Source organism: Diorhabda sublineata, chromosome 4, assembly GCF_026230105.1.
Source record: "Diorhabda sublineata isolate icDioSubl1.1 chromosome 4, icDioSubl1.1, whole genome shotgun sequence".
Taxonomy (NCBI): Eukaryota; Metazoa; Arthropoda; class Insecta; order Coleoptera; family Chrysomelidae; genus Diorhabda; species Diorhabda sublineata.
In genome coordinates, this window is record NC_079477.1 from 12775479 (window position 1) to 12792850 (window position 17372).

Here is a 17372-nt window from a genome sequence, read left to right on the forward strand (position 1 = left end):
TAAAAATTACTCTCCAAATATTGGTTTCAACAAATATATTTACAGTTTAATTAATTCACAGTGTACATTGTTCATCCTTTGAAAAACAAAATATATAATTTTTATCGTTAGTATATGATAACAAAATATATTCATATATCAATAAATGATAGTATAGTTCTCTTTCCAATTACTAGGAAATAATTAAATATTCAGGTTCAAGGGAGGAAAAGGCCCTTTAAATACCATGTTATGAATATGATTCTTCCGCCTCCCTCAAATAACAAGTCATTTTCAAATAATTTATTTATGGATTTTTCAAACAAGAAATGGATTGAAGAAATAAAACTGAGAAGTAGGTACAGTATAATTTACAGGCATATTATTTATATTTATATTGATGTTAAACGTGCAATTTTGAGCAATTTTGATTATTTGAATACCACTAGAAGTAAAAGCTAGAGTAAGATATTTTCATTATATTTTCTCCCGGAAATACTTGTACTAGGTTGATTACAATTAATTTTATCAACTTCTGTGATATTCGTAGAGAGCGAGAGAGAAATGCTTTGTCAAAAAACTTGTTACAATTTATAGACAAAAGCTTGTAAAAACTAAAAAACAAACATGAAAATAACTAATTAAAGATACAAATAAAGTGAAATTTCAATATATACAAGAAAACCACAATTAATAACAAAATTATAAGTGATAGGTTATAATTAAAGTTCATAGCAAAATTAAACCAGTATGCAGTATGCCCGGAATTGAATATTATTATTAAAATAGATGTCGATTACAGAGTAGAAGGCACTTTCCATTGAATATGCCCTCAAATTATTGCGGAATGCGGGAAAAGATGATATCAATTGGCAAGTGATTGTGCATTTTTTGTTCATTGTAAAATATTAAGCCCTTAACTAATTCTGAATAGGTAGGTTAGGTAAGGTTCCTAAGTGGATATTCGTGCAATGACCTATCTGAAATTAGAGAAGCGTACTAAAAATTAGGCAAACGGATGCAAAGATGAATAAGGAAGGAAGATTCAGAATTTTTGATCTTTTAAAGGAGTCCCTGCAGTGAGCTCTACTAATTAGTCCGAGTAAATATCTAATAGCTCTATTTCGTAGTTTTAAGATTCGCTCAAATTGAGTTGCACCACACGTAACCCAGAAGGGAAGGGTAAATCCAAGATACAGCTCAATAAGGGCATAAGAAACTATTGAGGAGGTGGATAAGCTCAGTACTTTGGTAACTGGACTCAGCGCAAAACAGGAGGAACTATGTCAATATATCAGTATAATTACAGCCATTCCATGATGTAACTTTCACTCTTCCCCCTAGGGTGGAAAAGTACTACTTTGTTCTTTACAATGAGGCCAGGAAATCTATACTTTAGATAGAGGTAGGCGGTGAAAGAGATTTATACTTTGATTTTACAAATTCTAATCTAAAGTACTGGATACTTTCACATAAATATTTTACATCCAGTAACAAGGCACTTAAAGATACTTTTATATATCGTTGAAAAAATAGTTGCCATAAAATCTCAAATTCAATATGAATTGGTAATATACTGGATTACAAAGCTTGGTACGAGGGTTTAGGATCATCAGGATATGGTTCATAACCTCCAACTGGATAATAATTCATGTTGCTGTAATATGAACTTTCTGATGGTGGTTCAACATACATATTAGAACCATAGTTTGCCACATAGTGGCTAGAGCAGTTTGATCTGTCTCGATCCCACTGGTCACAGTACTGGGGAGTGCTATAGTTCGGCAAAGTTTGTGGTATATACTGATTCTGCACAGGAGGGTTGATCGACCTATCTTCTATAACCGAGTCTTCGGTTTTTATTCCTCGCATCTTGTTAGAGCTAGAGTGGTGTGAAGAACAAGCTGAACTTCTTTGATCCGACGAACCTGGTTTATTTTTCTGGTCTTTCTTATGCTTCATCCGTCGGTTCTGGAACCAAATTTTTATTTGTCTCTCACTGAGATTGAGGAGTGTTGCAAGATGTATTCTTCGGGGACGACAAAGATACTTGTTACTGTTAAATTCTTTTTCTAATTCTACAAGCTGCGAAGAGGTGTACGCAGTACGAGCTCTTTTTGGATTGTTCGGATTAGTGGATACCTTTGGGCTTGAAATGGATCGGGGACTCCTGTCACAATCTGTAAAAAGATCATGATCGTTAAATAGTGTTAAAAAATGCTAATTGGTTGAAGAACTGGGACTTCAAAAAATGAATCGCCCAGGAGTGCATGCTTGCTTATATTCAATAACAAGAAAACTGATATAATATGGGAGAAAACTGTTTATTCTTCTTGGAGAGTAGATGAGTAGGTCAAAAATAACCACATAAATATTTTGTCATAGCAGTTAAATATCAATGTATTCAGTTAACGAGCTGTAACCAATACTAAAATCTAACCCTTTGTTTGTAACTTTTGAAGTTTGTTTTTGTAAGTAATATTAACAAAATGTGTATTTGTTGAGCTCTGTCTTTTGTATATTATTCTAATTTTTCGATTTGACACATTTGAAACCAATTTGACAAAACTAGCAATATTCTTCCTATATCTCAATAAGACGAAAGAATAATCAAACTTAGACTGATCTATCTATGATTCCAACGTTTAGTAAAAGATCTGTTGATACTTTCTTTCGGTTTACTATAACCTACGTACGACACGCGCATTTGCTTTTGTTACATATATTTTGATATGCCAAAAATAATCTGAAATATGAACATACCCTTAGAATTCGTCATTCCCGTCGTATCTGACATTGGAGGTGTTACTTCGAATGGTACCTGTACGCTGAAGTAAGGTTTATCATAATTCAAAACCATTTGGTTCTGATCATAGGACAAATTATTATCTTCCGTCTTTTCCGCCCATCTAGAAATATGTATATTTTCCATTGACTGAAACTAAAAAATTTGTGTCATACATTCACTTTAGGAAAAAATCCTAGAGGAATATACCATTGATTGGAAAAAACTCAGCATTATTAAAAGATATGAGGATTGCTACTTATATTGGTTTTGGTAATAGTGATATTTTCTCACATTATTGTTGTAATTACTTAACCTAAATTATGATATTTTGTTGCTAGATTGATAATCTTTGTTATCAGGAGCATCCTCAAGTCCGACGTTGAAAGAGCAATATACTCATCAAAGGCAATAAAAACTCTTGGACCTGTCTCGGAAACAGTGTTCTTCGACCAGGTCTATGTCGCAAAAATCTATAATGGCTACTAAACATTAGAAATTAGACCGGACTGGGAGTTGAACAACAATACCAGTAGACACTAATTCAACCAAATTGTCAGAAAGATCGCCCACGCTAGAAGAAAGGTACAGTAACGAAAGAAGAAGTTTTGTTTCCAGTTAACTGAAATGAAAATTCCCTTAAAACCAGAATCGGCCAATAAAAACTTTTATGCAGTTATTATTCCAACAAGAAATTTATCAAATAATTCAAACATTATACCTCATCCTACAGGTTTTTAAGTAATGGAAGAAATCTTTGAAGGCCTATAGTCATCTTTTTGTCTAAAAACAATATTACTTCGATTGAACTGATAAACAAGATCATGATGTTTAAACATCAATATACGAGTACATTAGTATGTCTAATATCAACAAGATTTACCTAATTTCACCTCCTGGGTGGAACTTAACCACCTGGAGGGAACTAAACCAATATGAAAAAGAGGCTTCACGTCGACTGGTGGAGTGAAACACCAGTGCCTCAAAGTCTTGGTATTACATCTGCACAGTAAAGAATTATAGTTATACGTATAGGACCTCGAAATAAAACATTAATTATCTTTGTATGCCTTTTAAAATTAACCAAGAATTGTTCGCAGAAGACGCCAGATCGAGAACAACGTGTTCTCTAGTATTACCTGTCATGTATTAATAGTGGAATTAGAGTAACGTCAATTTAGAATTAAAGAAGAAACAATCTTTATCTTAAAAATGCAAGTTCCATAACTCATCTCAAATAATTATTTCGTACATCAACAAAAAACTTACTGGTTAACTGTTTACATTACCTGAGAAGCCGTTTTTAGATCCAAATGAATATTTTGAAACTATCTCTTTGTTATTAGAATATTTTGGAAAACTATATTTGAATTAGAAATATTTCTACTTCTATAATTTTTCGAGTATTGTGAATTATCACAAAACAACAAAAATTAACATTATAATGAATTTCAACTTCATATAAAAGGAAGTTTCCACTTATAAAGTTATTTGCAAAGTAAAAATTAAGTCTGACTCTTGCCAATTATCTCATAAAGACCCATGAAACTAATATAACAATGATAAATTGTTAGAGACATTACAGATACCGAAAAAATCAGACAAAACTATGTATTGAATTGATCTATATTGGAAAAAATTCGATTTATCTGGGATATTAAGGATATTAATTTAGATTCCACCCATACTATTTTTTCAAATCTATACACTTTTTCCATCGAATCTTTATAACCCTTGCAAATAATAAATACCTAAATACCGAAAGTAAAATCAAGATATATAAAACGACTATGAGACTTATCGTTATACACGCGTAGAAACAAGACCAGATACAAGTAGGACACAACAGACGATGAGAACAGTCGAAACGTAAATACTTATACGAGGCAAAACTCTGCATGACAATACAGAATGAAGATATTAAACAGCCAAGTAGAATATATGGCATAGGAAGGTGGGTGATACAGAGACAAAAATTCGGGAACAAACACAAAAACAATGTTAAGTAAGACAGTAAACTTGTTAAGAATGCAAATATGAAAAACACATAAAGAAAAGGACCACAGGGAAGACCACCTAAACGATGGTGACATGCTAATCTTCAGATGTTGGAGAAAACTTGCTGAAAATGAACAGGCAGTAGCCTATCAATATGGTCATCAACGCTAGAAAGAAGAAGAAGAAGCAAATAATAGTTTCTGGCTCTCTCCTCATAACCAGCCTTTAAATTTGTGATCTCCTTTGCAACTGAAACTTCAAGGTTAAGAATAAGAAACAAGACAGAGTCGTTTTTTCGTAATTTCTCCTTCTACTTTATATAGCAATGATGAATGATACTCTCCTAAAATAGGAAATTAAGACTGTGAATGTGCTAGAAAAATAGGAATACTTTCGAGGAAATGTGTCTTATAATATCGAAATATCAACAATGAGGCTTTTTGTAGCTTTCAAAAATGTTCCAACTTTGTATTTATGTCACTTATCTGGGAAGGTGCATTAATGAATTTAATGAATAGTTTATGTTTCTAACTTTATAGTTATAATCAACCTGACACACAAATTAAACAAGAATGTTCAATTTTTATTTTTGTTTGATTGTTTGATTTATGTAGAATATAGATTTCGGTTCATAGTTATTTTCTGATATAGTATTTTAATACAGAACTTTATTTTGTTTCTTCAAATTTCAAGTTATTAAAAAAAGAAACTATCAACATTAGAAGTTTTTCTTCAATTAATTATAGTTTCTAACAATCTAAATAAAGATAGGCTATACTATAATCCACCTGACAGGTGTTACAAATTATACTGTTTCGTATGAAACTAAAAAGTAACAAGAAGAAATTCAAACTATGAAATTTCAAATGGAATAGATTTGAGTAAACATGATGAAAATGTTTCGAAACGATATTAGAACTACTAACAATATTTGTGACTATTGCTTAATAAACAGAAACTTCATCATCATAGGTATAATAACCAAGATCATACCGATGTGATAAGGAAGAATAATCCGGTTTCCTTTTCTATTAGATTCATTATAAAACATTTTTTAGGAGAAATGGCAAACTAATATTGTTATACACTCACCAGATGGTCTTCAATCTTATACCCAGCAAAGTGCGCGTCCCTTAAATTATTGAGTGATTGTGCTTCTCTTTGTGTTGGTTGATTCACTAGATTGTTCTGGTTGTTGACAGGCATCATATAGTTATTCTCCATAGCGGCATTATATGATGGAGGAGACAAAGTCTCACTCGAACTTGGTGAAAAGGGCTCCGTTAGCAGCACTTGACCAGACTGTTCTTCGTATACGGACGACATCATTATATTCGTTCAAATTTAAACCAAATTACTGAGTTTGTGTATTTATAATGAGTACAAAGCTCCGCCTCTTTATTCTATCAACCATTCAAGTTATTTAGTTTGTTGTCTTATGGAAATTTATTACCATTCCTTCAATGTCATAAAAACATTAGTGTGGAAATAGAAAGTTAAAATTTCATAAGTTGAAAATATACTATGTATTGGAATGAATGAATGAATGATGAAATTATAAGAAGATAAATTTTTGCCCTCTCATGGTGAATGTACGAATTATCCACAAAGTGTGATATCGATTGAGGATATCGATTGTATGATTATACGATGACTGATAATTAATTTGTATGTTAACATTTTTGTTTACAATGCTAATATGTCGAAGGCAAAAACTAAAAACATAATATTATATCGATAGATTTTCTCTCGACATCTAGAATTAATAATATTTCATTCAATATCAGGTGCTATTACAGAAAGTCACAAAACATTGTTTTCTCACTTTTCTATAAAATGCGAGAATATTCCGAGAAACAAGATATTTTCTTGCAAAATAATATTGATAAAATGCATTATAAATTTTAAATTTTTCGTATAGGATAGCCAAGTAAGAATAAAAAGTGTTCAACAGTTCATAACTATTAAAGTAGTGAGGATCATTCAAATACTAACAGCCGTAGCTCCTAAAAAATTTAATTGATTTTAACAAACTTGTGATATGTCTAAGTACCTACTAATGTTATAGAATTCCGTATTTTGATATTTTATAAATAAAAACATAGGTTTTTAATTACAAAAAATATAAGTTTTAGCTCAAGTGTTGAGGGTTTTCAGTATCAACTTCTTCGACTTCGCAACCAAAATCTTTATCCATATTTTTATCATGAATCTTTTCTCATGCTGCTCAATGATATACAACATTTGACATCGATGGATTTGAACATTAACGAAACAAAATTAGCAATCGTTATGAGGATGATGATCTGATCTTTTCTCTCACCAAACTTAAGGAACTTTCTTTTTCCTTTTTTCCAGTATTTATAGGGATCGCTCAACTTGATTTGCTAGATCTCCAGAATACGAGCAAGTAACGACTTACTAGGGATAAAGTAAATGCTCAAGAAGAGGGTTATAGATAATTTTAAGAATATATTAAGCTGGTCATAAACTTATAAATATATATTTCTGTGTAGTACGAGGGTTGCTACTCAAGTTTTGTGATGGACTGATAAAAAAAAAGATTTTATTCTCTTTAAAAATATTCTTCAATAGACACTTTTGCTAGGGTTTCAGTGCTAAACAAGGATTGTACGGTGCGGTATCTAACGCGAACAAATCTTTTTAAGAACCAAATGCTCATGCAAGATTGAATGTATGTATTTGGAATTAATGCTCAAGTATGCCTTAATTTCACGGTATGTCACATGACGATCGTGCAACATGAGTTTACGTACTGTATCGATATTTTGTGGCACAATAGCCATTTTTGGCCCAAATTCGTTCTGTAGTGAAGTGCAACCACGATTGAATTCAGAAAAACAGCGGAACAAATTGGGTCGAGATGGTGCTTTATCATCAAAAGTCCAAGTGGGTTGATCGGCATACTGCTGTTGGTTTAATCCACGTCGAAAGTCATAGAAAATCATCGCACGAAAATGTTTGCGATGCATTTCCATTTTTTGTTCAAGATGAATGTTTAAAATAAGAAACAACTTAAATAGCACTCGTATGACAACATGAGTAGTTTTACCTTTAAAAATGTCAAACTTTATGTCGACAATGTCAGATTTGACATTATCACATCAGTGCTGCCATATATCAAAACTTAAATATCAACCGTTTACTACCATCACATATCTCATATGCCATATAACTAGAATTGATAGAAAATAATGGTTGCATTTTTGAATCTACTATATTAAAAACATTTGATACCAATTATTGGGCTTAATAAACAGTTTTGATATTTGTTGACAACTGAAACGGCCTAAAATGGAAACTCAAATAGCGAAACTGAGGAAAAGTAACGTGAAAGGTGTTCCGTCTCTTGGAATAATTTGTAAGTGGCTATTTTCTTCTAAAAGTGGCTATATGAGTGCGGATTATGCTCGACGTCTAGCATTAACACTTACTCTACTGTCAAATGGAGAGGTTATGGCACAGACAAACGAGTTCCTGGTATTGTAGATTACGTGTAGAATTCGAAAAATATCTTTTGAACATGACGGAGAAAAATACGGTGAACTGGTAGTACAAAAAATTCTATTTCAATATTTCTCATATATATTTTTCATTCTTCCAACATTTTGTTACTTCATGTGTTGTATCTTTTAATGAGTACAATACTAACCTTTGAATTCAACTACTAATGGTGTGAGGTCTTGCTCAGACACGGTTAGTAGTTCAGTAGAATATCAAGTAATTTAGTGCGTCTAAACAGTGTAGTAGTTTAGTTGAGTAAATGGATCCAATTCTATTTTTGCAGTCGATTAGAGTCTTCCACCACGTACAGCTAACTACTAAACTACTACTTAATCAAGTCTTAATATGTGTGCTTAGTCGCAGTCTTTAGATTTCAACACAATATACCACTCAATATGTCACGCTGGGTTCGCTGGGTTCATATCAACATATTCACATCTATTTGAAAATTCTATTTGAAGCTCCCAATGGCTCTCTTCTACTTATGTACATTCCCCCCTTCAAGGGCCTAGATTTATAAAAATATTTTCATTCTATTTTAATACTATTAAACTTGTTGGAACGAAAAATGATTAGTAGATATTAACAACTCGGCTAAATTACTTGCTACCTGATTAAATTGATAGCCTTGTCTAAACCATGCGTTATGTTAAAGGAAAATAATTAGAAATTTATTGGTTATTTCATATAAAATTCAATGGAAATAATTTTCTGATAAAAGATAACGAGTGAATATATTTATTGCAAGAATTTCGCACCTATTTCTGCATAATTGAAATCCAATTAGGTACGTTTAAACTTTTTGTTCTGTATTTTTCTATTCTTTCATCCTCTCCATCAGCACTTATTTTGCAATTCACCTATGCTACACTACCATTCAAATTAAATATAATTAACAATGAAAAACTGTACCTTATTTTCTGTAAGAATCATGTCTCATGCTCTAGATTTTTAAGAGAGTGTTGCACTATTACTGTTCATAATATTTCATTTTATTTATTGTTCATTACACATTGAACTACTTATATGAAATACTTCAACTTTGTACGATACTTTGTCTGCCTCGAGTTAAAAGATACGTAGCTATCATCGTTTTTGAAATGTGTCGACAAAATAAAGGAAATACCTGATAGAATTGCTAATGGAATATATCAGCTATTGTGTCAAATATTATCATCCACTGAATTTTAGCATTTTGAAAAGAGTGTTAACGAATCTGTTAATTAAACTATCAAGAAAAAGCTTTCAATATGCATGAAATCAATATTGCAACGGAGTTATTTTATTATCAATCCGGGTTCAACGTATTCAAGCCTTTATTTGAACATTATTTCTACCATTTTCAGTTCTGATATACACGACAAAAAGTAGTGAATTTTACTATGTCACGTATTCTCAGGAACACTGGTAAGAAATCAATGTCGCCAAAGAACATGTGCTTCTGGAAGAGTTTGGATGAAAAATGATCGTTTATAAGTATGTATAGTTTGGTTTAGAATGTTGACAGTTGCCATTTCCAGGGTTATACTCAATTCATATTAGAATTATTTTAATTTGTTTTTTGAATATTTCAGTTCAGTTTGCGATTTTTGTATTTGATTGTTTTGTTAGTTCATACAAAAAGATTTACGTGTCTAATATCGAAGGGGGTTTCTTTCAAATAATTTGTGATGCCAAAGACTAGAACAAGATCGTCAAATAATATTGATCAATAATGTCATATTCTACATTTTATCGCACTAAACACACTGTTTACACCACCAACTAGACCAATTACACCGTCCGACGCGTGTTTCGATAAACAAGTGATCATCTTCAGAGACTTAAGGTAAACTAAAAGCTTCTAGCTTGAGATACCCATTTTATAATAAATTTTTCCAGCTATGAACCAAATAATATTTTCTCCAACAGCTAAATTATATAAGTCTAAAACATTGTGGAAACTTACAATAGGCAGGTTATTTTTTCATATTCTAAATTTGAGCATGCGTTTACATTAAAATCTCAGCCCTTTTAAGTGTTCTTTGATAATGGTATAAGTGAGATTCTAAAAATGGAAAAAATCGAATATCGGTTTGTCTTTCAAGATTTGTTATTGAAAGGTAATACGGCTAAGCAAAGATAGAGGAGTTCGACAATGTGTATACAATACAACACTATCAGTTTAAGTGATGGCGAGCATTCACGACTCAAAGTATATCGAAAAAGTTAGAGAGGTTTTCGGCATATCACAGAAGCGTATTTGCCATATACTGACTGAAAAGTTATATATATGTAAGATATTAGCTATGAAGTTCCAGTTTTATTATCGACACTAAAAAACATGTTTTCCTAAAGCTTCCATTTTTTTCTGGGAAAAACTTCAGGTGGGAATGTAAAAAGTATATTTTCAAGAACATATTATATCCCAGTTTATGATATGTATTGAACATTTTTCTGATGAGATCTGCCGGGTTCAACAAATACACTTTCCTTAATTTTAGCGTCACTCAAAGAATTGAATTCTTGTATTAAGAATTTGAAACCTGTTAAATCTTTGTTCATGGTTTTTACAAAATTTTTGATTAACCCTAATTTTATATGCAAAAGTAGGGATATTATGTTTCGTGGTTAACAAAAGGTTCATTTCTCTTTTTTTTGCCCAAGAGCGTTAACAGATCTTGGAGGCGCCTAATGCTGCTACATTTCACACTCGGCTGTTCTACTATCGAAAAAAGCAACAGCTTTCAAATCTGCACAGATAAATTATTGGTGTTTGCTGTATTATATCTATTACAACATTAGTTTTATAATGTCGTATATTTCTTTCAAATAAGCTTCGTAAGCATCATTTACTTTTGTTATAGAGCAGCACAGCCTTGAGATTTGACTTTGAAAAATCAATGATAAGTCTCCATTCCTCCATTAATATCAAACCGGCCGTTCTCTTTAGAAAACAGAAATCAACATTCATGAACTGTGACGTTCAAGGAAACAGCAACTCCCGATTCTAGCAGATTCCACTGTTTCAGTCCTGAACTTAACAATAGCGGTGTTTGAAGATTTTTTTAAAAAGCCTTTGTTATTTATCAAGCAACAATAACAACTGCTCATGTGATTGGTAGATTGGTGAGAGAATATGATCTATTAAACCAACCGGTCAAATTTCTGCAGCAGCACCCAATATTCATCCCGTTTGCGAAAATCCAGGTGAGAATATATACCATAGCATTTCGTTATTAGAAGTATAACAGGCTTTTTTGGCTTTAAGGTGTATATTCAGCACAAATATAACAAAATAACACGGAAGAATTAACACCTTTCAGCTATCAACTAACCTCCAAAGGTTCGAAATAATTGATGATAACTCTAAGCTACTTACAGAGTTTAAGGGAAAAAATATTAAAACTATTTTGAAAGTTGCAGGAACTGAAATTTTTCTTTCAACTTTTGAAGCGTTATCAATAAAAATCACAACAAATTTGGTTCTAGTAACATTGAGTGTTACCTAGTGTTTTAAAAGTTGAAAACAAGTGTGTAAAGAACGAGAAGCGTTGTTTCCTTCCCAAACTACTTGAAAATGTACAAAGAAAAGACAAACGTGTCCATTTGAAAAAGCAATTCTTCAGTTAATAACTTAATTGACAACTATTAATTTTTTAGGGTAATAAAAGAATACAAAAATAGGCTAAAAATTGTTCTCTCTATCTTGACAACTTGCAGTGCCTCAAATTGCTTTATTCATCTCTTCAGGCATTGAATCGACATTTATTTAGTGTATATTAAGACAAGTACTATCCTTGGTTAGCATATACTATGCTCATACAATAGGCTTCTAATGTTAGTAGTTATTGAATTTGAGATAATCATTTCTTTACGTTTCAAGATTAGCTATGTTCACATTTGTTTATTATCATACTAAAATTGAATGAAATAATAGTGGTCAAAATCAAAAACCAAAAACTCATCACTTGCATGCAAAATCCCATTTTACTTGAAATTATGTCTAAAATATTGTGAAAAAAATACAACTTGGTAGTACAGTTGTAAATAATATCTTTTCATTTCAATATTTTAGTTTAAGGATTAGATATTAGGAAGTTTGCATGTTTTGATTATAAAATTCAAGACTTTCCATTTACTACCTTCACTATTGATTTCAAATTTCGATCTAATATTTTAGACATTTTGTGAAATGAATAGTTTCAATAGTTACAGGTGGCTTCTTAAGACAGTCTAATTGTTGTTTAATGATATGTTAATCAATAAACTTGTTTGGAAAGTTGGAGTGACTAATTAGAAATAAATATGACAGTTCATGTTAAATAAATCTGAATAGATCAAAATCAAATTAAAATATGTACAAAAATTATTACTTTTGATTTTTTAACGTTGATTTACCTCTCCACTTACTGAAAATCTATGTTCACCCTCTTATTTGTCAGTATATTTTCTCGTATTCTGCTTTGTTGACTTTGACTTTGACTGTCAAGCTTCAAATTATTGATAGTTTTCCAAAATTCGTCATTTTTTTACTCTTAGCTGAAATATTTTGGGCGCGAAGCCAACTGTACATATAAACAATTCGGAAAAATTCAAATATCAGTGAAATTCTTATCGTTTTGAAATACACTTTTCACGTGTTTCAAATGTTGATTTCAGTTCCATTTTATCTGGTCGGAAATGACTTGATTACACTCTAATTACTCGTCACTAGCCTTCGATAGATTTTATACCAAATACTCAAATTTTATTTAATTTCTCTTATCAATACAATTCTTTGTAGCTGAAATAACTATTAGTTAACTCTTATGCTCTGAACTCAATCCAGAAAAATAAAATTTGCCGAAACTATGAATATAACTGATATTGAAGTAGCGTAAAACATTATTATTAATTATCCGTATAAACAAACCTTTTAAATATTCATTAGACTCATTAAACTAATCTAAAGTTTACGATCCTATAAAGTAAATAGTATTATTCTATTAAATAATAATGGTTCAAATTCAGTTAGTTGCTCTTCATCTTCCTGGAATGTTGGTGATTTTTTCTTTGAAGTGATTAAAAGTGAACTATTTCATAGGACTCCACTATTTATATTTCTTTTTGTTCTGTCTCACATGCCTCCAAAATTGGTGAGTTATGTTCATTGTTTTCAATAAAATCTCCAAAAATAAAACTGACTGTGAAAAATGTAATCAATTTTTTCGAATCAGATATAGTTCAGCAATGAGAAATTGTTCTTTTATTTTTTATTCACTTAATGCAAAATATGAATATTGAGCATAATAGAAAAGATTTTATGTGTTAAAATCTAAGTAACTAAGGAGTCAATAAAATTGTAACCACAACTTTGTAGTGATACTTTTAAGATTGAAAAAATCATAGTATCATCGGAAGTGGTATACGAACTTGGTAACTTGAATTCCTAAAATTCACATTACGAATACTAAAAAACGAAGATTGACGAATGGTGAGACTGGAAACAAACAGAATGGAAAATTTTATTTCTTGGAAATTCGTAGTGGGATATTTTTGTGTTGAGTTGTTCTAATAATTTTCCAAGATGATTTGAATATTTTATCAAGTTCCTGCATTTTTTTATTTCCTTTAGTCACAATATGTCCAACAAATACCAATAGTTGTGCATAGTTGTGTTATCATTGACATGGTTAAAAGGCAGTTCTGTCATTTTTAAATCTATAACAATAATTCTTCGACAATTGAAATATAATATAAATATATAAACTAGAAAAGTTATAGAGTCATGGGTATCTATTTTATATAGGCAGATTGAACAGTAACACAAACTAACTATATATTCAGGAATTATATCCGTTTGAACCACCGATACCCCATATTCCTATAAATAACTCAAAAATAAAATTTGGGGTAAATAGGTATTTGAAAAAAATACCATCAATGAAGAAATCGGAATGAACGTACTACTATTTATATTCTAATATCTGTACCAGGCAGATATCTAATAATATTAAAAGTATCTGTTCTTCAGTAGCAATAATTATAAAGCACATGAATTGTTACCGACTTATAATTCTTCAAAAATTACTGATAAAAGGCGGAAGATATAATAGTACTAGTTTACGTTAATGCTAAAGTAAATCTCGAAAATTGTCGGGATAGAAAGAATGAGAATTGATGATGAATTGTCATATGCAGTGCTTATAAATATAAAATTTTGTTTTCATACGCTACATATACAGAAGTCCTAAATATAGATTGATTCCAATTAAGTACTACGCTTTTTTATTTCGCAAGATCTGTCCGATGTTGTCTTTTTAGGCAGATAGATGTGTAGAAAGTCCAACAAGATCACCAGATCTCAATCCGTTGCACATAAAACGTGAAATTTTTTATAAGTACGTAAACTGGCAAATAGTAAAAAGGTATGTAACTAATAGAACACACAAAAAATAAGTGTAGATTATTTCATATCATGTCATTAGAAGTGTACAAAACGTATCTGTATACATTTGACAAGTACTTGATCAATGAAAATAATTCAATAGTGTTTTTGTAGTGCGAATGTAGCAAAATTAAAAACCAAACTGTACTAACTCTAATATATTCCAAGCTTTAAGGTACTTATGTATTCATCGACTGGGAAATAATTAGTTAAGATTTGCAGTGGTTTTCAATTGTGTTATTTATTGTAAAAACCATTAAATTCATCGATCTCAAAATTCATTATTCAAATTGACGCTTGATAGAAATATTAATTAATATTATATATTCGGTAAGGTTTCAGTGGTCAGTATTCCAATACCCCATCTCCCAATATCCCAAGCAGGCTCTTGCCAAAGGCGTCAATCACGCTATTACGTCCAAATCCGTACCAATAGAAACCATCATTTGCCAAACAGAGGAGGTCATTTCTGAACTCCCTTCCAGCCAAACAGAAATGATCAAGCAGGATGTTACCAAGGTCATCAATCAATACCCCATCCATTTACCCTCTCCATTCAACTTGACCTCTTAGGAGCAGCAGTCTCTCAAAGATATTTACATCGATCCTGATATTGTAGTCCTCGCAGCCGACAAGGCTAATGCCACGATCGTCCTCAATACTTCTTCTTATCTTGATAAGATGAATAATCTTGACAATACTTCTAAATACAAAATTGTCCCCAAAGAACCCACCACATATCTGCAAAAGACAACAAAAAGTCTTTTCAACAAATCCAGTCAACTCCCGTCAAAACATCTTTTCTGAAAAATCCCAATCCTACGTCAAAAAATCCTACTTCATATTCCAAGGCGATTTCTACCGGTAAGGCATGGGATCCCCCCTCTCTCCCGTCACTGCCAGAATTTTTATCAACCAATTTGGAAATAAAGAACCCAGTCCAGCCCAACTCTATCATTAATACACTCTTATTACGATCCATATCGTTAACTGAAGAATCCAGTCGACCATCTGAAATCAATTTTTTGAAACATACATTAATTCATAATAGTTACAACGAATCCTAAGTCCCTAGAAGCATCCACAATTTTTCGACTTCAGCTCCTCCGCCCTCATCCACTGGCTTGAAGAATCAATTGAAGATATCCTTTCCTTATATTATCGGTGTAACAGACAAAATTTGCAACTTCAAACCACACGGTATTCGCACAATCTAGCCCAGATACTCTTCCACCTAATTAGATCCAAAAATAAAATAAACAATGTATACCATGAAGTGTGTGAAATCCCCTGCTCAGATTGCAACAGTTCCTATAATCACCAGACAAATCGACTTATTTCTGTCAGGGAAAAGAAACATTTGTTGTTTGTCACTAATACCGATATTTCCTCTACCTTTGCCCAACATTGTGTCCATACCGAACTAAAAATCCGTTAAAATCCAATATAACCAAAACTATTGCCCCACTTCGCTCCTTTATGTCCAGGATTATTCAAGAAGCTATCGCAATAAAGAAAAGTTTAAACTGTCTGAACTCAAGGAACGATGACCAGATTACCGTCAACCTAGAAACACTTACTTCATCCACTTCTTTCCAATACCACTTCGGCCATGAATAAGATCTTCTTTAAAATGCCACGAGATGCCGAGTTCCACAATTTATTACCTCTCCCCGCCAATAGGTTCCGTACAATTACAATAACCAGGCAGTTAGCTCAAGACTAGCAATGATTTTGATAGTGTCCACCGTATTCCCGATGGTAAGTATATTACTTTTGATTCCTATTATAATCATTCTATATTTTTTTGTTTCGGGTTTTCAGTTCCTCGGTGAAATTCCAAGGAGTAGGTAAATTGAGGCCTTGGCATTAACAAAAAAGGGGTGATTCGTTGCGTGGAGTGGGCAAATTGAGACTACGGAATCGAATCACTTCAAATTGGAACCGAAACGTCGATAATTTTCAAAATTATTATTTGAACTAGAGTTTTTTCAAAGTCTAAAGAATGTCTTGATATGAGAGTCAAGGAGGGTGAAACGTTAGTCAATAAATGTTTTTCAAACCAAATATATCTATTGGTAGAAAGATTATTGTTGAGAAATGTATCGATAGTAATACAACGAATTTTTTTAGTTGTGAATATTAGTTGGAAAATTTTTGCGCAGTAATAAGAAAGCACGTGATTTTCGACAGAAAAAGCTTTCTCGACGTAATGAGTTTATAATCGACACATGCATTTGTGAACGACAACTGTCTTGTTGAACCACTTGCTGCAATTAAGATAATTAGAATTAAATATGAAAAACTATTAACTAAATTTTTGAATGCGGTGTAATATTTCCGATCTCCGATTTTCGAAAAAACTTTTGGAAAACAAACGAGGAAAAAAAATAAGGTAGATTATAAGAAATTTAATAGACATTCTAAAACAAAGGAATCGGATTATTCAACCAACAATTTGAAAAACACATTCCATTCTGAAAACACTAGAGAGGTGAAGAGACTATTTTCAAGCGTTACTGAATGTGGGTGAGAACGAGATCGAAATAAAGACCCATATAGAAATTCTAAGGAAAGAAAAATTGCAAACATATTGAAATTGAGAGAAAATGAAATAGATGTAGAAATGTTGGAAGCACAGGAAGTGTTGCTACAAGATCAAAGAAAAAATTCACA

The 17372-nt window shown here is 31.7% G+C and overlaps 1 protein-coding gene across 1 annotated transcript; it reads right to left on the reverse strand.

The window, feature by feature from the left end:
• Positions 1-1560: 1560 nt before the first annotated feature.
• Positions 1561-6088, reverse strand: LOC130443017 (homeobox protein Hox-B3a-like). The gene is made up of 3 exons (XM_056777461.1): positions 5855-6088; positions 2743-2914; positions 1561-2159 (listed from the first exon to the last, which is right to left on the reverse strand). The coding sequence occupies exons 1-3, from the start codon at positions 6086-6088 to the stop codon at positions 1561-1563; spliced, it is 1005 nt and encodes a 334-aa protein (XP_056633439.1).
• Positions 6089-17372: the final 11284 nt, after the last annotated feature.

Excerpts from the sequence above, each read along its gene's own strand:
- LOC130443017 (XM_056777461.1), bottom strand. The coding sequence starts at position 6,088 with ATGTCGTCCGTATACGAAGAACAGTCTGGTCAAGTGCTGCTAACGGAG. Across the intron at positions 2,915-5,854 it reads ATAAGATTGAAGACCATCTG|TCAATGGAAAATATACATAT; the intron begins GTGAGTGTATAA and ends TTTTAGTTTCAG. Across the intron at positions 2,160-2,742 it reads GGGAATGACGAATTCTAAGG|ATTGTGACAGGAGTCCCCGA; the intron begins GTATGTTCATAT and ends ATCTTTTTACAG.